General features: G+C 38.5%; 1 protein-coding gene across 1 annotated transcript in view; it reads right to left on the bottom strand.

Annotated features, from left to right (window-relative positions):
• The window catches only part of SUGCT (succinyl-CoA:glutarate-CoA transferase), a 536,095-nt gene that overhangs the window by 360,488 nt on the left and 153,412 nt on the right, over positions 1–22,195 (bottom strand). Inside the window, exon 10 of the mRNA XM_006757246.2 lies at positions 1,036–1,107. Coding sequence (XP_006757309.1) covers positions 1,036–1,107 — 72 coding nt within the window. The remainder of the gene's footprint in view (positions 1–1,035; positions 1,108–22,195) is intronic.

A 22,195-nucleotide genomic window follows, 5' to 3' on the forward strand; every position in this document is an offset into this window, starting at 1 on the left:
AATCAGGAAAAATATCCTCAGTAATTGAGGCCTTTGCCTATAAGCAAGGAAAAAACATACGCATTTTGTTTTAAAGAACTAGATTATATTTATGGCATTACAACTGGAAAAAGTAAACTGAAATCTAAGGCCTTAAGTTAAAAAAAAAAAAAGGACCAAGGAGAGCCTAGAATAAATGCAAAACATTAATTTTTTTTTTTAATTCCTAAGCACTGCTAAAAAAGAAGAGTACTTCAGGCTGGCTGGTGTGGCTCAGTGATTGAGCACTGACCTATGAACCAGAGGTCATGGTTTGATTCCTGGTCACGGCATGGCAGCCAATTGATAATTCTCTCTCATCATTGATGTTTCTATCTCTCTCTCCCTCTCCCTTCCTCTTTAAAATCAATAAAAAAAGTATTTTTAATAAAAAAAAAGAGTACCTTCAACATAAAATTATTTATGAATCCAAGGCCATCTTTTAAGGCCTTATGAGGAGCAACATTTTTTTATAAAACTGTATGCTAAAATCTTAAAACAAATTTTGCCAACAGGTAATCATTAAAATGCTTCAAATTTTTACAAAATTTTCTGGTGATAAATAAAATAAATTTGGTAGAAGATATATTTGGGCCTAATTAGGCCCACATTGTAGAAGAAAAAAGGGAAAGGAAGAAAAAAGGAGGGAGGGAGGGAGGGAAAAAACTAGTGTTGAAGATCCCTTTAATTTTGTTATTGTTATTGTTTGTTTCCTTTTGTTTGGACTGGCAGGCAGGTCAGGTTTTGGAATAATTTAAGGTACTATCATTCTTCATTTCAAAATACAGCCCAATACCTCAGAAAAAAATAATAAAACAGTGCGAGTGCTGATTCAGACCCTGTACTTGGCATTTATAAGCATGAAAATGGCGTACTTTAACTTAAGTCTAACACAGGAGGTTCCTGAGTTGCTTGTAGACTTAGCAACACTGTTCTAGGCAAAATTAAACCTTCCTGGCTTTTTACTAAATGAGTTGTTGCATATATCATCCACCCACCCCAAAGATTACAAGTTACCTTGCACACGGTAGCAAACTGTTGGTTATTTCCTGCTCCAACGACAAGATAGCCATCCTTGGTTTTAAAAGCCTAAAATAAAAAATACACACATAAATATATAATTTTATATACTGAGAATACCACAAAAGTTGGCTTTAATTTCTAAAACTTCTATATAAAAAAAAGCTTGTTTTAAAGCAATGTTATTAAGTCAGTATCAACAAATTAGTATATTTTCCACTTATATTTGCAGAGTGGCTTTCATTTGGGATTTTCAAAGCACTTTTTGGCTCTTCCAGTGTTATAACATGGTAGGGGGAAATAACTTAAGAAAATGAAGAAAATACTGGAATTTTATTACAGCTCATAATGTGAAATTCCATATTCATTACAACACAAATAATGTTGAATTTTCCCAAAGTTTTGTGTTTTGTTTCCACTTTTTTCTTGTAGGACAAAGCAAGAGGATACATTGTTTTCTACAAAATAAAGGAATAGATGGGAAAAAGAAAGCAGAAGGAAGGAAAGAAGGAAGGGAAAGACGGTGGATGAGTGCACCGATGCAGCTACATTTCATCTTTGAAAACCTCAGATGCAAACTTGTGCACAGTTTTTACTCTTTAGTAAGTGAAAATGGACATACCTGGATCCTGGGCTTCCTGTGGCTTATCTACCTGAAAATGTCTGTCCCTTTTTGGAGAGACAGACATTTAGACAGCAATACCGATAAGTAATCAACATTCCTATTTTAAACACTAAAATGGGTTTGTCCTATTTACATTTTTGCTTGATTTGGTAATGAATGCTACTAAAAAGATATCACATATTTTAAACATTCATTTCCCTGTTCACAGGGCAAAGCAAAGTTAATATTATATATAAGGCATTAGTGTTTCTTAAACTACCAAAAGGGATCTGAAATACAGCTGTGAGTGAGAGACGAAGGGTTTTTGAGTGAAGGTATCCCAACAAGCCATTGATAACTAGGAAGACACACAGGTAGTATATTTGCTCTCCTTTTTGCAAAGGAAGAGGAAGTTGGGGAGTGCAAAACTTATGTGAAGTAACAATGTGTGTTGACAGGTATAATGTAAGGAAAGGTTTTCAAAAATTTATATTAGTAACATGTTCAACAAGTTTACATTTTGGGGGGGAGAGGTTATTTCCTTTTAATTAATGATGAAATGTTTGTTTCTTCCTTAAGCTTGAAACCTACCATGAAATACATCTTTACCGACATATAACTTTTAAAAACTTAAGCAGAGGTGACTAGTTAATGATCACAGGAAAGTGAATAACAGCTAAGCCACCAGAATATGATTAGACTAAAGAGCACCTAATCAGACTTATAGAAATAAAGGTAAGATTATTCGTGCTTTAAATACTTATTTGGTCCCTCCTTTGTTGTTACAGTGTTTACTAAACATATTTTAATAACTTTCTAAAAAAATACTACATGATGCTATAGACTGAAATATTATCGGTTCCCCACCCCTCACCTCCCCCCCAAAAAAAAAAAAAAAATCACATATTGAAATCCTAACCCCAGTGAGATGAAATTAGGAGCAAGAACACAGCCATCTATGAACCAGGAAGTAGGTCTTCACCAGACACCAAATCTGCAATGCCCTGATCTTGAACTTCCTCGTCTCAACAACTGTAAGAAATAAATGTTTGCTGTTTAAGCCACCCAGCCTATGCCGTTCTGTTATAGCAACCTGAGTTCACATATTGAAATCCTAACCCCAGTGAGATGAAATTAGGAGCAAGAACACAGCCATCTATGAACCAGGAAGTAGGTCTTCACCAGACACCAAATCTGCAATGCCCTGATCTTGAACTTCCTCGTCTCAACAACTGTAAGAAATAAATGTTTGCTGTTTAAGCCACCCAGCCTATGCCGTTCTGTTATAGCAACCTGAGAAATGGTGCTGAGAAGAGAGGTGCTGCTGTAAAAAGTACGTACAGATGGGGAAGCATCTTTAGAACTGGGAAATGCGTAGAGACTAGAAGAGTTTTGAGGTACAAAATAAAAAAATCTACATTGCCATGAACAAACCATTAAGGGGAATTCTGGTGAGAGCTCAGAAAGAAAAGAAAGCACCGCGGAGAGAGCCTTCGCCTTCTTAAACAATAACCTGAGTCGGTCTGAATGGAATGTTGGTAGACATATAGACGGTAAAGATCATCTCGATGAGGTCTCGGTGGAAATGAGGAATATGTTATTGGAAACTGAAGGAAAGGTGATCCTTGTTACAAAGGCGAAAAACTTGGCTAAACTGTGTTCATGTTCGAGTATTTCATGGAAGGCAGAACTTGCTAGAGATGAAACTGGATGTTTAGCTAAAGCTCTTTCTGAGCAACATGTTGAAGGTACAACTTGGCTCCTCCTGACTGCTTATAGTACAATGTGAAAAAAGAGAAATGACTCAAAGGTAAAATGATTAAGCAAAAAGAAAACAGAAACTAAGGATTTGAAAATTCTCTATCTATAGGGTGTCCCCAAAAACTGTATACACACACATTGAATAATTATGAAGGCAGTGTTTATTAAAATACATTTCACTTTCAAAATTGAGCTATCAGCTGTTAAAGTGTGTAATACATTTTTGGGACACCCTGTATGTTGTGAAAAATGAGAACTTATGGTCAGAAGAAAACATTAAGGATGTGGCCAAGTGACCATTTGATAAGAGCATACCCTTTAGCAGGGGAATGAATAAACTGTGATACATCCAGACAATGGAATATTACTCATAAAAAGAAATGAGCTATCAAGCCATGAAAAGACATGGAGGAACCTTAAATAAACATTACTAAGTGAAAGAAGCCAATCTAAAAAAGCTATATGTTACATGATCCCAACTATATAACCCTCTGGAAAAGGCAAAACTATTTTTACAATATAAAGATCAGTGGTTGCTGGAGCAGGTTGGGGAGGAAGGATGAATAGGTAGAGCACAGAGGATTTTTAGGGCAATGAAAATACTCAGTGTTACACCATAATGATGGATTCATGTCATTATACATTTGTCCAAACCAATGGAATGTATACCAAGAGTGAACCCTAATATAAACAATGGACTTTGGATGCTCATTATGTGTCAGTGTAGGTTCATCAACTGTAACAAATATACTACTCCTGGGTAAGGGGTACGTGGATGTTGATAACGGGGGAGACTTTACATGTGTAGGGGAAAGTGGTATAATGGGAAATTTCTGTTCTTTTTGTTCAATTTTGCTGTGAACCTAAAATTGCTCTAAAAATCATTTTTTTAAAAAAAGGACAATAGGAAGCATCCTTATGGTGATGATAATGTTCTGTATCTTGAATATATCAATATCCTGATTGTGATATTATAGTATAGTTTTGCAAGATGTTACCATTGGCATAAATTGCACAAGGGGTACACAGAATCTGCCTCTATTATTTATTACAATACATGTGAATCTACAATTATCTCAACTTTTTAAAAATTTTTATTTTTATTGTTTAAAGTATTACAGTTATAAAAAAGAGGTCAGCATTTTTATTTTCATTTTTCCAAAACATGCTGCTATATAATACTAGAGCCCTGATAACAGAGATGGAAGGAAATAAAGTTAAGAAATATTTAGATGTTAAAATCTACTACAGTTGGTAATGACTTGAACATGACAGTTAAGAGTTGAAATATAAGGGAAAGGAAGGCATCATAGATGGCATTTATGTGTCTGAGGAGTTTTTGTGATAATCCAGAGGAAATTTCAAATGAGTAGGTATTGGGGACCACATGAAAGCCTGAACTGTAGACAAAACTTGGGAGTCATTTGCTTGTCACCCATTACTAAAGCCATCACGTAGGTGAGGTTTTTTAGAAAGAGTTCATACTGCAGAGCAGGGAGAGGTACGGGAGCCAAGGATGAGTCTGAAGGCAACCCCCATTTGAAAGAGGGCAGAAGAGAAGTTAGCCAGAGAGTAAGATGTGCACTAACAAATGCCCACAGGCGGTCTTTCCTTACCTCAGCGAATGTGGCCCTGGTATCGCAATGTAGACAGAATTCGGTTTGAAGTGGATCAAGGACTAAGTAACAGGTAAGGAAATGGAGGCAGCACATGCAAACATCCAAGAAGTGAAGAATGAGCAAGGGACTGAGGGCACAGGGGGGGCACGGTGCAGACCCAGGCCCTCATGTCAGCTGGTGGTGAAAGTTCCCACTGGATCCTTCTGCTTTGTGATGAAGGAAGAGGTGAGGCCATCAAATGAGAGCAAGGCTGGGAGACATGAGCCTAGAAGACTGAAAGGAGTGGAGACCTGCTGACGTACCATTACCAAGAGGGAGAGAGCAGAGTAACCCGATAAGCACAACTGTCATGCTGAAGCGCTGAGAGCCCAATGAAGTGGCTTTCTTCCATCATCACTCAGCTACGGGGAATAAATGAATATTTACATTCACTAGATTTAGGGTTCTATCAGATGGATATGACACAGAGATACAAGTTTAGGAAAAATACTCAGAACGTTACTGAGCAGTGAACAATGGGCTGAGTATGAAACAGGTGGTGAAGACAGGAGGATTTTATGGATAGGACAGTGCATAAGAAATCCTGTGAAGTCAACAAATTCTCCTCATAATAAAAGTAACTCAACATGCAAGGTGGAAAGGTCAGACAGTAAAATGCTTCATTCAGTGGTTATTGAAGTGAAACAACTTCAGTGTGAGGTGAGAGCCACAGTAGGAGGGACATACAATAGTTGCTGATAAAAGTTGGGGACTCAATAAAAACTTATTATTAAACAATTTCTATATTCTGGGTTCTGCATAAAAGGAACTCTCGCGTGCATTCCCAGCCCTCAGATTCTGGTGCCTCGGCCCTCATCCACTCTGCAAATAATTCCTCATCCTCGGTTGCCTCACTCTCTATACCAGGCATGGTAAGTGACAACAGGCCATGCACACCCTCACAGATCAAAAGCATCCAATTGAGCTGCAAACACTTATGACTAGGGTGTCTCTTCCTTGTGTAAGGAAGTCAAGCCTCAGGTGGAAAAAAGCAATTGCTTCTGCATGAAAAGGTGGGAACGGGGCAGTAGGAGCAAATATCTGTAGTTTTGTTTTGTTTTGTATTTTTAATCTTTTTTAATTGTTTAAAGTATTATGTATGTCTCCTTTTTCCCCAATTGAACCCTTGCCGGCTACCCCCACCCTCCAGGACAAGCCTCCACCGCCCCAGTGTCCATGTCTACTGGCTATGCTCATATGCATGCATACCAGTCCTTAGGGTGATCTCTAACCCCCCACCCTCCCCTGCCTTCCCTCTGAGGTTGGACGGTCTGTTTGGTGTTTCTTTGCCTCTGGATCTATTTTTGTTCATCAGTTTATGTTGTTCATTATATCCCACATATGAGTGAGATGATGTGATATTTATCTTTAGTTTTAAAAAGACAAAGCCAGAACTAAGCTTTTCCACAGAGGAGACCAGATTTCATTATTCCTGAGGAAAGATGCTTCTTTCTGTGAGTTGTGCTCATCCAAGGGTGAGAAGTTTCACTGGCTGGAAGATCACGCAGAAATGAGATGATTCTCTTCACATTCTAGTCATGATAAACCTCCTCTCTTTGGAGAGAGGTGTTTTTCAGTCTGAGGAAATATTTATTGGTTAAAGGATTAGATGTCCTTTACCAATAAAGGAAATGGCACAAGTCATCACATTGGAAGACATGGAAAGATATGTAAAGAGCATGGGGGTTCAGAGTTTAGCTCCTCTAGTTAGAGCAGTTTCAGATGTAAAATGTGACCATACGAATGACTGGGAGGTAAAGACGTGAAATACAGGAACAGGGAATAGTGAGCAGATGTGAAGGCAGAGAAATCGGAGGGTCAGTCTGGAATTCCCATTGTTCTTGGAAGTTTCTGTTCTTCCCAGATGCTCCACCTTCTGAACTTCTAGGCATGCTGATCCCATCTGATGATGCCCTAACTACTGAGCTTTCAAAATATAAAACCACAGGAGGAAGTTCTGCATCAACTTAATCTATTAGATGATCAAATGGAAAAAAGAAAAACTGGAACCTTCTGCATCACCCTCGTAAGCTACCCGTGTTGATTTACCAGTATTTTCTCTGGTCTAGATAAAGTGCATATAATTGGTAGTGTCTACTTCAAAAAAAAAAAGAATACAAATGTTAAGCCTTTGGGTTACTTAATTTTGAACACAACATTCTTCCAGAAAAGGAAACCCTTGCTAAATCCAGTACCCACGTGGCACCATATATTTGTAAGTCCCAATTTTTACTTCTCAATCCCTTCACCTTTTGCACCCAGTCCCCCAATGCTCCACCCCTCCAGCAACCATCAGACTGTTCTCTGTATTTATGAGTCTGTTTCTGTTTTGTTTGTTCATTAATATTGTTCTTTAGATTCCACATATAAGTGAAATCATATAGTACTTGTCTTTCTCTGGCTGACTTATTTCACTTAGAATAATACCCTCTAGTTTCCTTTGCTGTCACAAATGGTAAGATTTCATTCTTTGTTATTCCATTGTGTATATGTACCACCACTCTACCCACTCATCTTTTGATAGGCATTTGGGCTGCTTCCATAGCTTGGCTATTGTAAAAAATGCTGAAATGAGCATACGGATGCATATATTCTTTTGAATTAGTGTTTTGGATTTCTTCAGATAAATATCCAGAAGTGGAATCACTGGCTCATAAGGCAGTCCATTTTTAAATTTTTGAGGTAACTACATAATGCTTTCCACAGTGACCGCATTAACCCACATTCCCACCAACAGTGTATGAGGGTTCCCTTTTCTCCACATCCTCTCCAACACTTGTAGTTTGTGGATTTGTTAATGATCGCCATTCTAACAGAGGTGAGGTGATATCTCATTGCAATTTTAATTTCCATTTCTGTGATGATTAGTGACATTGAGCATATTTGCATATGTCTATTGGCCAGCTGTATGTCCTCTCTGAAAGTGTCTATTAAGGTCCTCCACTCATTTTTTAATTGGATTGTTTGGGATTTTTTTGGTGTTATGTTGCATGAATTCTTTACAAATTTTAGATATTAACCCCTTATCAGATATATCATTAGAGAAGATGTTCTCCCATTTGGTGGGTTCTCTTTGAACTTTGTTGATAGTTTCCTGTTTGCTGTGTAAAAACTTTTTAGTTTGATGTAATCCCACTGGTTCTTGTCTCTTTTGTTTCCCTTGCTGGAGCAGAGATAGCGGGGGGGGAAATTACTAAGAGGATGTCCAAGATTTTACGGCTTATTTTTTCTTCTAGGAGAGTTAGAATTTTGAGTCTTACATTTAAGTCTTTAATCCATTTTGAGTTTATTCTGTAAGTGGTATAAAGAGGTGGTCTAGTTTCATATTGTTATGTATATCTATCCAATTTACCCAACACCATTTATTGAATAGGCTGTGTTTACCCTATTGCATGTTCTTACCTTCTTTGTCAAATATTAAATGACCATATAGGCTTGGGTTTATTTCCCGGCTCTCTACATTGTGCCATTGATCTATATGTCTGTTTTTATGCCAATACCATGCTGTTTTGATTACAAAAGGCTTGTAGTATAGTTTGATATAAGGTAGCAAGATTCCTCCAACTTTGTTGTTCTTCCTCAGATTGCTGTCACTATTTGGTGTCTTTTGTGTTCCATATAAATTTTTGGATTATTTATTCTAATGCTGTGAAATACACCATTGGTATTTTGATAGGAATTGCAATGAATCTATAGATTGCTTTGGGTAGGATGGACATTTTAATGATGTTAATTCTTCATATCCATGGCCATGGTACTTGCTTCCATTTATTTATATCTTCTTCAGTTTCTTTCTTAAGTGTCTTATAATTTACCTCCTTGCTTAAATTTATTCCTAGGCTTTTGTTTTTAATGCAATTGCAAATGGGATTTTTTTCTTAATTTCTCTTTATGCTGGTTCGTTATTAGTGTATAAAAATGCAACCTATTCAAGATATTTTTTGTATTCTGCTACTTTAATGAATTTATTTATTGGTTATAATAGTTTTTTTGGTGGAATTCTTAGGGTTCTCTATGTACAGTATTATGTCATCTGCAAATAATGACAGTTTACTTCTTCCTTTCCAATTTAAATGTATTTTAGTTCTCCTCCTTGTCTGATTGCTATGTCTAGGACTTCCAGTATTATGGTGAATAAGAGTGGTGAAAGCAGGCATCCCTGTCTTGTTCATCTTCAGGAAAAGGCTTTCAGTTTTTCCATGCTAAGTATGATGCTGGCTATGGGGTTTTCATTTTTGGCCTTTATTATATTGAGGTATGATCTCTCTGTTACCACTTTGCTGAGAGTTTATATCATTAATGGGTGCTGGATTTTGTCAAACACTTTTCTGCATCTATTGATATGATCATATGATTTTTATCCTTCATTTTGTTTACGTGATGTATCACATTAAATGTGATCTGCGGATATTGTACCAACCTTGCATCCCAGGAATAGATCCCATTTGCTCATGGTATACGATATTTTTAATGTATTGCTGAATTCAATTTAATAATCTTTAGTTGAGGATTTTGTACCTATGTTTATCAGGGAGATTGGTCTATAATTTTCTTTGTTTTAATGTCTTTTGCCTTTTTTTTTAAATTAAGATAATGCTGGCACCATAAAATAAGCTTGCAAGTCTTCCCGCCTCTTGAATTTCTTGCAATAGTTTGAGAAGAACAGGTATTAGTTCTTCTTTGAATGTTTGGTAAAATTCACCAAACAATCCACTCAATGAATTTTATTTACTGGGAGTTTTTTAGTTACTGCTTCAATTTTGTTAATAGTAATTGGTCTATTCAGATTTTCTGTTTCTTTGTGATTCAGTTTGGGAGATTGTATATTTTTAGGAATTTAATCAAGATCGTCCAGATTGTCCAATTTGTTGGCATATAGTTTTTCAAAATATTTTCTTATAAGCCTTTATATTTCTGTGGTGTCAGTTGTTATTTTTTCCTCTTTCATTTCTCATTTCTTTTATTTGGGTTGCTCTCTTTTTTTCTTGATGAGTCTGGTTAAAAGTGCACAATCTTGTTATCTTTTCAAAGAACCAGCTCTTAGTTTCATTCCTTTTTTGTATCGTGGTTTTAGACCTTATTTTATTTATTCCTGCTCTGACCTTTATTATTTCCATTTTTCTAGCAACTTTGAGTTTTATTTATTGTTCTTTTTCTTGATCCTTTCAGTGTAAGGTTAGATTGTGTATTTGATATTTTTTCTTGTTTCTTGAGGTAGGCCCGTAATACTATAAACTTCCCTCTCAGAAATGCTTTTGCTGTGCCCCTTAGATTTGGGTTTGTTGTGGCTTCATTTTCATTAGTTTCCAAGAAATTTTTGATTTCTTCCTTGATCTCATTAGCAGCCCATTCATTATTTGATAACATTATTTAGCCTCCTACTACTTTAATGCTGCTGTTTCCTTGTTGATGTTTTTGTCTGGAAGATCTATCCTCTGATGTTAATGGGGTGTCATAATCCCCCACAATGACTCTATTACGGTCAACCTCTCTCCTTATGTCCATCAAGATTTGCTTGATAGCCCACTGGTGTAACTAAGCAGCTGAACATCAAGCTAGGAACCAAGAGGCCACCGGTTCAACTCCTGGACAGGGCACATGTCCAGGTTGCAGGCTCGATCCCCTAATGGGAGCATGTAGGAGGGAGCCAGTCAATGATGTTCCTTTCTCATCATGTATGTTTCTATCTCTCTATCCCTCTCCCTTCTTTTCTCTAAAAAATTAATAAAATATATATTTTAAAAACATTTGCTTTATATATGTAGGTGTCCTATGTTGGGTGCAAAATTGTGTAAAAGGGGTATATCCTCTTGTAGGATTGCTCGATTTATGCAGTGTCCTTCTTTGTCTCTTACTATAGTCTTGGTTTTAAAGTCTATTTTTTGTGATAAAAGAATTGCTACCCCAGATATTTTCCCCCATTTCTTTTTGCATGAATTATCTTTTCCCATCTCTTCACTTGCAGTCTGTGTGCATCTTTTGTTCTGAGGTGGGTGTCATGTAGACAGCATATATATGGGTCTTATTTTCTTATCCATTCAGCTACCCTATATCTTTTGATTAGAGCATTTAAGCAATTTTCATTCAAAATTGTTATTGATAAGTACATATTATTGCCATTTTATGCATTATAACTATGTTCCTCTTTTTGTTTTTCTCTTTCTTCTTAAAGAAGCCCCATTAAAATTTTTATGGAATACTGGTTTGGTGGTGATGAACTCCTCTAGCTTTTTCTTTCTGGGAAGTTTTTTATTTATCCTTTGATTTTAAATGCTAGCTTTGCTGGAAAGAGAAGTCTTGATTGTAGGTCCTAGCTTTTCATCACTTTAAATATTTTATGCCAATCACTTTTGGTTTGAAATGTTTCTGTTGTTAAATCAGTTTTATGGGAGCTCTCTCTCACTTCTTTTAAGATTCTCTCTTTGTCTTGCCCGGCTAATGTGGCTCAGTGGTTGAGCATCAACCAATGAACCAGGAAGTCATGGTCCAATTCCTGGTCAGGGCATATGCCCAGGTTGCGAACTCGATCCCCAGTAGGAGGCATGCAGGAGGCAGTCGATCAATGATTCTTTCTCATCATTGATGTTTCTATCTCTCTCTCCCTCCCCCTTCCTCACAGTTGGCAGAGTTTTTTAATCTTACATCCTCTTCACCTCATGGATGAAGGAGGAATCCCCTGCCCTAGGGCAAGGAGATGGCCGGACACAACACCCAAAACTGGACAGATAGGATCAACAGCAGTTTACTAGTCACATATACCCACAACCCAGGGAGGAGGACACTGTGCACGTACAGGACCACATGGGAGCTGCACTCAGTAACAAAGTGAACAGCCAGGGTCAGGGGGAAGCAGGCTTGATAGCATCAAGAGGGGAGGGCACCCTCTGGTTCCCACAGAATGTGACTGACTTGTTTGAATAATTCCTGGCTGGCAAGGAACTGAAACACTACTCAGGAATAAACAGAACTTGTGCCTGGTCTGTTAGTTAAGGAGACTTGGTTTGGCTCGGAGACCTCGGTTACTTGAGCAGAATGAGGACAGGAACTTGCAATTAGACCCACTTGAGGGCCTCCTGGCATCAGATGTCAAGAAAGAACATCATATTAATATTAGGTCTTATACCATACAGGGTTTTATTATTATTACTAGAGGCCTGGTGCACAAAAATTTGTGCACTGGTGGGGGGTCAGGGGGTGTCCCTCAGCCAGACCTGTGCCCTCTCACAGTCTGGGACTCCTCGTAAGATAACCACCTGCTGGCTTAGGCCCACTCCCCGGGTGGCAGATGGCAGGCCCAATCCCTCGGTGCCTGCCCCGCCTCCCTGGGTCACGCACACGGCAGGGCCGATCCGGGGGTTGGGGCGCCACCCCAGGTCGGGTCCCACACAGGACACCCCAAGGGGGTCGCACACAGGACGCCCAAGCGGGCCGGCAGATCGCTGCTGCCCGACCCGGCTGCCCCAGGTCGGGTCGCACAGGGACGCCCACCACCCCGGGTCGCAGATGGCAGGCCCAGATGGCAGCAGGGCAGGCGGGATGGCACTGTCCCGCCTTGCCTGCAGTATGCAAATTAGCTGTCATCTTTGTTGGCAGTTAATTTGCATATCGTGCTGATTAGCCGATAGGAGGTGTAGCGAAGGTACAGTCAATTACTATGTTTGTCTATTATAAGATAGGATTTCAGCATTTTAAAAATAACATTACATTGTCTACTGGCTTCCATAGGTTTATTTTAAATATTTCTTGATTGATTAATTTTTAGAGAGAGGGGAAGGGACAAATATTGATTTGTTGTTCCACTTGCCCATGCACTCATTGGTTGATTCCATGCACCTCAATCAGGGATCAAACCTGCAACCTTGGCCAATCCAGAGGATGCTCCAACCAACTGAGCTACCCAACCAGGGCTCCATAGATTATTTTAAATCTGTCATTATGCTTTATGATTCTCTTCAAAGATAATATGACTTTCTCCACCTCTGGCCTCATTTCAGAAGATTCATTAGACTCTGATGTTGACAATTTTCAGTTGCCTGAGATTCTTAAATCTGTTGGTTAATATCTTTCATCAGTTTAGGGTAATTCTTAGTCATTACTTTTTCAAATATTGCTTAATCCCATTCTCTCTATACTCTCCTTCTGAAATTATAACACATGTGTTGGAGCTTTTGAGCATGATCTACATATATCTCTCCTTTTTTTGCTTCCATTCTTTTCTTTATCCCATTACTTTTTCTATCTTGAACTTCAGTTTGGATATTTTTATTGACTTCTCCCTGAATTCACTAATACTGTCTTACTGTGTGCAACTTGTGGTTAAATTTATCTAATGAGTTCCAATTTCTGATATATTTTCTTATTGTTTAGTGTCCATTTAATTAATTTTATATTTCTGTTGAAATAGCCTATCTTTTTATCATCACCATTTTGACCATCTTTTCCTCTATTTTGAATACATTTATAATGACTATTATTGGAGTCCTTGCCTCTTATATTTAATATCTGGTTCATCTCTGTCTGCCTCCATTGATTATTTTATTTCTTGCTTATCAGTCACTTTTTCAACTTTATCACACCTACAAATTTTCAATTACGTGTTAAACATTATGAAGGTTATATTGCTAAGCCTCTGGATGACGTTAACTTCCTATAAAATTCCACAGTGTTGATGTTAGGTTTTATTCTGGCCAGCAGGTTGAATTACCTAATAGACTGCCTTGAACTTATCATGAATTGGCTTTAGCCTTGGTTAAAGATGGTTATTGCAATATATTCCTAGACTTTGGTCCTTACTCAGAGAGTGTGGACTTTCCAGGTTCTCAGAGTAATAACACAAAGTACTGACTAAGCCTACTTTTGGCAGAGCATATTATAACTTTCAAAGAATTTTCACATTTATTTTATTTGATCAAACACAGGTTCTCGTACTAAGATAAAAAAAGAGAGTATTCAGCACATAGCATAAAACATCTAAAAGTTCTCCAGATTTAAAGGCTATTCCTTATCCCAGGACTATTAAAGCAAACCACCATTATTTGTTCATTCAATACATATTTGTTGTGTCCTACCGTATATTCTTATGGGTACTATATCAGGCACTGGGAATACAAATAAGAATAATATACTTTCAAAAGGTCTAATGTCAAGTGTATGAACCAGTGGATAAAGAGAGAAATGAGAGGGCTAATAAAAACAGAATGTTGTTCTGTCACACTTTGTTTCAAATTTTTCTTTTCATGGTTGTATTTTGGCTTTAGTTTTCAATGTTTATATCTATATTCCAAGAAGAACCTGAGAAGACCTAAAGTGGTAAGAAATGTACAAATAAATGTGACTTATTATTTGTGGATTTGTCTGTTTTATTAATATTGAATGGACAGGCTGAACATATATCATGTCCACATGATTTGTTGACTCAAGCTGCTTCAGTTGCACAGAACTCCCATGAAACTCCGTTAACAAAAGATAGAAAGTAAGCCATGCAAAGTACTAAGAAGAACCATAGATTTTCATGGCTCTTAGCACATATCAGAAATTTGTGATGGGAACAAATTTGCTCCTCCGTATTCTGAATTTCAGGTGGATTTTTATTGACCTTACTAAAACCTAGAGCAGCACTTTAGAACCTAAACCTTGAATATCACTATATCCAATCATCAAAACCGTTAAAAATTAATTTTGGAGCAGCAACAGCAAAAAAAAAAAACTTGAGAAAACATCACATCTAAAAGTAATTCATTATAATAAGTATTAATCTGATGTTATTTAGAATTCATCTGTCTAAAGGAGCCCAGGAGAAAAGTACACCAGTGTGACCATCTTTGAGTCTAGTCAGGATGAAATCACTGGAATTTGTCCTAGATTCAGAGCCTCTTGAGTCTAAGAAATATTCATCTCACTTGTATATACTGGAAAGCACAAAATTCCCTGGACTGCACTCCCTACGAATACTAAATACCCACCTTCCTGACAAGTTCAGGGAACCGGTGTCACCTCAGTTTCTCTACCAAGTGCTCCTTTTATCTGTCCAGAGGAGACTGTTATCCTAAAGTGTGGATGACTTTGCTAAAACTCTGAGATCTTAATAAATTCTCTCAGCACCCTCTTTAGGGTAGAATTCATCTCCCTGTAACAGATCTCCCACCACAAAGACATGGATCACTGGTTATTATAGTGACAGCTATTATTTAGTAAGTGGTTACCGTATGTGCCAAGCACATGCTAAGTTCATTTCATGAATTACCTTGTTTGATTACCAGCACAACCATAATACATAGGTATTATTATAAATGTACTGTTGAGGAAACTGAAGCATTGAAAGATAAGCAACTTCCTCAAGCTGTTAATCAGCAGAGCCTCGCCTGGAGCTAAGGTGCTATTGCTTTTCTGACTTTGAATCGACTACCCCTCTACTTACCTGATGCTTGCCTTTCTGGTTCCACCTGACATCCTTAGATTATCGTTACCTGAACGTTCCTTAGATTACAATATCTTCCATAAACAGTTTATTACTCTAGCCAAGTCCTTTCACAACAGCCAACCCCAGCACAAGTTTCTCCCTTTCTCTCAACTGTATGCTTTGTGGCGTACACACGTATGCCGAGAGCCACTTAGAGGATTCCAAACCAGCTCTCCTGAGTTATAAAAGCTTCAACTTTGTCTGGATCCAGTTGTCATTTCTCTTCCCTAAATATTCTGGCTCAGAGACTAGAGACCAGGATTCTCCCACTAACATACTCGAGAGCCTCAGGCAAATCACTTAAACTTGCCATGTCAGAGTTTCCTCGCTTATAAATTTAGGGTGTTGGACTGGTTCCTTCCAGCTATAAAATTCTGTGATTTTAAGATCAAACATGAAATCCTGATAGGAGGATTGTAATAAAACAGTGAAAAAGAAAGAAAATGGTCTGGCTGGAAGATCTTGCTTATTTTATTGTGAGTGTTTGGGCCTATTTTATACATGTTTACATGCACTTAGAGACATTTAAAATGAGGACATTTTATAAGGTAAAAAACAAGAAAGCCCTCACACACATGATATTTAAAATGTGGCTCCAGAGTTCACAGCACCCTCATCATGTATAAATAGAACATAGCATTTACAACCACTTACTCTGTAATATATTTCTTTTGGCTGAGAGGTAATGTTCAACTACATGAGTTTCTAAGAACACTGACCTTTGTTCTTTATGTTGTTGGGTAAAGTAATGATATTTTGTAAAAACATAGTGTCCTTAGGCACTCAATCTAATTATTACTGTGTTTTTTGTAAATAATTATAATGGTTCCCATTCATCGAGCACACACTATTGGGTCTGACTCCATGCTTGGCAATTTACATACATAATCCCCTTTTTCCAACAAGCCTGTATTATTATCCCACTTTACTCGTAAGAAAATCGGGCCTCAGAGTTTACAGGAGCTTAGCTGAACACCCTTAAATAAGAAACAAAGATGAGAACCAGAGACTGTCAGCTCTGCTCTGCCATGCTGGTTCAAAATAACTGAAATCTGCTCACTATTTAAACCATAATAGTAACATTTATTGAATTCTTAGTATATAAAAACGTTTTTAAGCCTCTCAGCAGCCTTATCAGCTGGACCAGAGACGGCGAACCTATGACACACATGTCAGAGGTGACACGCGAACTCATTTTTTGGTTGATTTTTCTTTATTAAATGGCATTTAAATATATAAAATAAATATCAAAATATAAATCTTTGTTTTACTATGGTTGCAAATATCAAAAAATTTCTATATGTGACACGGCACCAGAGTTAAGTTAGAGTTTTTCAAAATGCTGACACGCCGAGCTCAAAAGGTTCGCCGTCACTGAGCTAGACACTCATCTCCATTTGCAGGTATGGAAACTGAAGCACAGAGAAGGTGAGTAATCTGTCCACAGTTACACAGTTTAAAAAGGTCAATGTTCTCGAACCCCTTCCTGCAAAGCAACCGCAGTGTGGTACAAGCTCCAGATCTAGAGGAAAGGTGCTGACTTCTTCCCAAGTTTCACAAATTGATATGCAGGGTGCAGGCTGATTAGATTGATAAGGAATGACTATCAAGTCTCAAATCATGAAATCCTTCCACCTCTACTATTTCCCCATATCTACACATATATAAAGTATGTATGGAAATAAATCACCCCCAAGCTTGCACACATCCCCACATTCCTGTCACTATCTCAACTGCTTTAGTTCCCCACGCCTGGCTTCTTTTCTTTATGAAAACCACATGGGCAAGTTTCTCTGCCCACACCAGTACGACCAAAAATGATGTTGAAATGATAACGATGATAATGATCATAACAACAATAATATCTTTAAAATTATTTCAGACTCAACTATTTCTACCATTTAACACATTAGCCCACCACATCAGAGCATGTTTTAAACTTTAAATGTCAAAAAATAATTCATAAAGGAAGCTGCAATTGATCACTTTGAAATACAAAGACTTGTTTTTTTCTTATTGAAAATTAATTATAAGTAAACTGTTATTAGCCCAAAGAGAGACATGTAACAAATATTTTGTCCAAAACTAAATGAGAAAAAACTTGAAAATGGGGAGCAGAAATAATATATGGCCAGTTGTAAAATCTGTTTTAAATATCATAAAATTTATGATAAACCTTAATTCCAAATAAACCCCTTGATGTTGTAAACATACACTGTGCTGGAGTGTTTAAAAATATCTACACAGAATCAAATTCTCCATTGCAACGTTAATTTTCCATTACCTTCTCAATAGTATCGTATGAAAACATACACATATAGAAGATGAATGCTTTATGATAGCAACACATTGGAGCCAGTGTAATGAGGTTTATGTCAGTGTTTCCATTTAAGCTACTTTTTTCAATAGGTTAATAGCTGGTCTATAAAAATGCAATTAAGTAAAATGTGGCATGTATGTTCTTGGTAACATTTTTAGAAAGTAAAAGGAAACTAAAAGCAACTGTTGACCATTTATAAGAAGATTTTTTCCCCCAATTATTTTGAAAAACAGGTACTGTAAAGGAAAGTCAAACAAAAGCTTTTGACAATTTGATTTGTAAATATATTTTCAAAGTTTGTTGCCAAATACATTTAGCCCTTTCTCTAATAAAATAATCTGTGATTTCAGAAATTTTGATACGCACTTTCTTACTGGATATGAAATGCATCAGCAGTAACATTAATATCTTTCTACAATCACTAGTCACTAGTCATAACATTTGAGAGTCCTTGTAGTCCTGGAAGATTGGTATGCCAAAGAGTAACAACAGAATTAAATGTGAAAAGACACTCAATTGAAAATTATACCTCTGATAAATGTTGACACAGCTGAGCATATGGACCAGAGACAAGGACACATAAGGTTAAGGTGTGAGCTCTGCTGCTTGCTACTTTGTGACGTAGGCAATCTACCTTCTCTATGCCACAGTCATCCTATTTTTAATTTGATAATAACAGCACCCATCTCAGAGGAGCCATTCAATCAAAAACAGTAAGTACCTGCTGGGGCAAACAGCTATAAAATATAATTCCTGGAACTTGCTTTATTTAATACAATTGATGTACTCTTAAATCATGAAAATTTCTCAAAATGAAGTATTAGTGAATCTTAGTGATTGTATGTTTTACAGATGATGTTTGTTTTTATAGCTGGTTAATTCTCTAAGATGGCAGGGATGAAGAGCTACAAACCATCTCAAATCATATTAATTATTTGATTAGTTTATATAGGCTTAATTTAAAATATATTTCTTTATTGATTTCAGAGAGGAAGGGAGAGGAATAGAGAGATAGAAACATCAATGATGAGAGAGAATCATTGATCAGCTGCCTCCTGCACACCCCCTACTGGGGATCAAGCCCGCAACCCAGGCATGTGCCCTTGGTCGGAATCGAACCTGGGGCCCATAGGTCCGCAGGCTGACGCTCTATCCACTGAGCAAAACTGGCTAGGGCTATATAGGCTTAATTTAAATGACATAAATTACCAAAGCTACCCAAGGCATCTGATGTTTAATTCAACAAATATTCACTGAGCATCTACTTTACTTAAGGAACGTGTCAAAGAGCATATCCAATATAGACTGACTAGAGTGTCTTGAAGAGGTAATAACTCCCAAGATTTTGATGTGAAGAGAAAAGACTGCATTCTAGGTGGAGTAAAAGAACATATGCTAATACTAATATGGTTCACAAAATAAGAACATGTTTGGTTGTCACAAAGTATCCAAAGACAGTGGAAAATGAGTCTAGACGAGAAGGTATAGGCCAAATTGTGAAAAGCCCCCAAAGCATCCTAATAAAGAAAGAACCAGGATCCATCACAACCTAAACGTCCGGATGAACGACCGAACACCAGGCTAGGGTTCCGGCCGGCGCAGCAGAAGTTAGTCCTGGATCCCGGGGGTGCGGTGGGAGTCAGTCCTGGGTCCCGGCCGCCCGCAATGGGAGGGAGCTGTGGGTCCTTGCCACCCACAGTGCAGCAAGAGGGAGCTGTGGGAACAGAGCTGTGATCAGACTGGCCTCTTGATCCCTCCCGCCCTGTCCGCAGGCCTGGGGAACCAGAGCCATGCTGTAATGGGACTGGACCCTCCCTGAGGGATCCCTGATTGTGAGAGCATGCAGGCTGGGCTGAGAGACACCCCCGCCCCCACCGAGTACATGAATTTTCATGCACCAGGCCTCTAGTCTACACTAATAATAGAGGAATATGCAAATTGCCCAGGATGCCATCACAGTAACTGTAACGACCAAACAGCAGGCTGTGTGGGGGAACCAGGCCAGCAGGGGGGTTAGTGAGGGACAACCAAACAACTGAATAGCAGGCTGCATGGGGTGACCAGGCTGGCAGGGGGGGCAGTTGGAAGTGACCAGGCTGGTGGGGGAAGCAGTTGTGGCGACCAGGCCAGCAGGGAGGCAGTTGCGGGTGACCAGACTGGCAAGGGAGCAGATGGAGGTGAGATAATGTAAGACAGAGATGATGCAAGGCAGAGATAATGCCAGACAAAGATGATGTGAGACCGAGATAATGTGAGACTGAGATGATGCGAGACCGAGATGATGCGAGACCGAGACAATGGGAGACAGGGATAATGCGAGACAGAGATAATGGGAGATAGAGATAATGCGAGACAGAGATGATGCGAGACCGAGATGATGCGAGACCGAGATAATGCGAGACTGAGATGATGCGGGGGATGGGGGTAGTTGAGGGCGACCAGGCCAGCAGCGGGGCAATTAGGGGTGACCAGGCCAGCGGGGTTTGGCAGTTGGGGGTGGCCAGGCTAGCAGGCAGGTGAGCAGTTAGGAGCCAGCAGTCCTGGATTATGAGAGGGATGTCCGACTTCCGGTTTAGGCCTGATCCTCGGGATAGGACCTAAACTGGCAGTCAGACATCCCCTAAGGGGTCCCAGATTGGAGAGGGTGCAGGCTGGGCTGAGGGACCTCCCCTCCACCCCCCCGCACAAATTTCATGCACTGGGCTTCTAGTTTATATATAATTCAATAAAAAATATGTCTATAGTTCTTTCAAAGAATTAAATGAAATAATACATATGGTAAATTTTAGTACAGTGCCTGTATATACTAAAAACATCAAAAATTCTAGCCAATAAATTATTTATTAAAAATTTAATTACACCGCATTTTAAATACTAACGAAATACTATCAACATAAACACAGAAATACACAACATATTTCTACTCTCCATTTGCTTCCACTGTATTCATATATATTATAAATTTAAGACTAATGTAGAAGCATTTAAAGTCATTTTGACTGTGTTCCACAGACTTCAAAGGATCAAAACAGGATACAAACAGTTCCTTAGGTTACCTAACCTGGTCTTGATTTGGGAGCAAATGACAAAAGTGGAAGATATTGGCATTCAAATTTTAGACACCACATCACCAAAACATAAGTCAGTGTTTGAATATATGTAAGGGAGACAACTGAGGCAAGTAAAGGGCTCCTGGATGGAAGATCAGAACAGTTCTCTGACAAAATGGCAAGTTCAGAAGGCCTTGCCATTTTGTGTGGATGAGTCACAGCTCAGGGTTAGTGCATAGTTTTAGGGATGGTGACAAGTATCAACTTTGGGGATGTCTCAATGAGGCATTTCCTGACCTCCTTAGCCAGCTGGGGTCACCAGTACGTCCCAGTTCCTGGCACACAGTAGGTAATCAGTAAATATTTGTTGAAGGAATAAATTACAAAAGAAATCAACAGACTCATGGAATTAGGACCAATCATCCTTCTAGGGGCCATAGGACAAGAAGTATGCTGAGCGTGGATTCTGGTAAAGTATCGTGGAGCTTGGTCTGGCAAGGACATGGAGTAGGGTCCCTAGGGCCTCTCAACGCGAATGTTATTGATGCTAGAGGTGGAGTATTGAGGAGAAAATAATGGAAAAGGGAGGCAACAGATCTCTAGGAACTTGATAAGATGGAAACTCAGAAAATTAGATGAAAGTGAAAAGTAGAAGGTAAGTGCTAGAAAAATCTCCAGAGCTGTAGAGGGTAGCTCCTAAAAATCTCTGAAGGGTGCCAGATGTCTCAGGAATGGGTTAAGAAGCATCTATTGCACCTTTGTACCTGCCTGGACGAGATAGTGCAAATCCAAAGATGTGGGAAGGTAGTTTGACCTGAGCCTGACCAAACCAGGCTATAATGAGAGAGCAAAGAGAAGGTACATGAACAAATATTTGTCCCATTTGATAATAACATAGGTTAGGTAAAGGAAATATGGAAATGCCATTGGAAAAATGGATAGGAGTCTCAATAGCTTCCATATTAAGGGAGCTGGATTTTAATCGATAAATCTTAAGAGAGGCTCTGTAAGTTTGCAAGCAGGAAAGAGACCTGATCAAAGCTCTGGCTTCTATGTTCAAGAGAGTGTATATTATTTAAAAAATAGAGAAGAAGGCATAGTCTGCATAGTAGACCAGGCCAGGGAAAATGAGCTGCTGAGGTAGGTTGTTCCATGGAAATGAGGATGCAAGCATGAGTGTGTGTGGGGGGAGGGGAGGAGCTTGGGGGTTAATGGGGGGGGCTGAGGACACAGTTGTAATACCTTAATAATAATAAAAAAAGGAAAAAAAATTAAAAAAAAAGAAATGAGGATGCAAATCATAGC

The sequence above is a fragment of the Myotis davidii genome, unplaced genomic scaffold, assembly GCF_000327345.1.
Source record: "Myotis davidii unplaced genomic scaffold, ASM32734v1 scaffold573, whole genome shotgun sequence".
Taxonomy (NCBI): Eukaryota; Metazoa; Chordata; class Mammalia; order Chiroptera; family Vespertilionidae; genus Myotis; species Myotis davidii.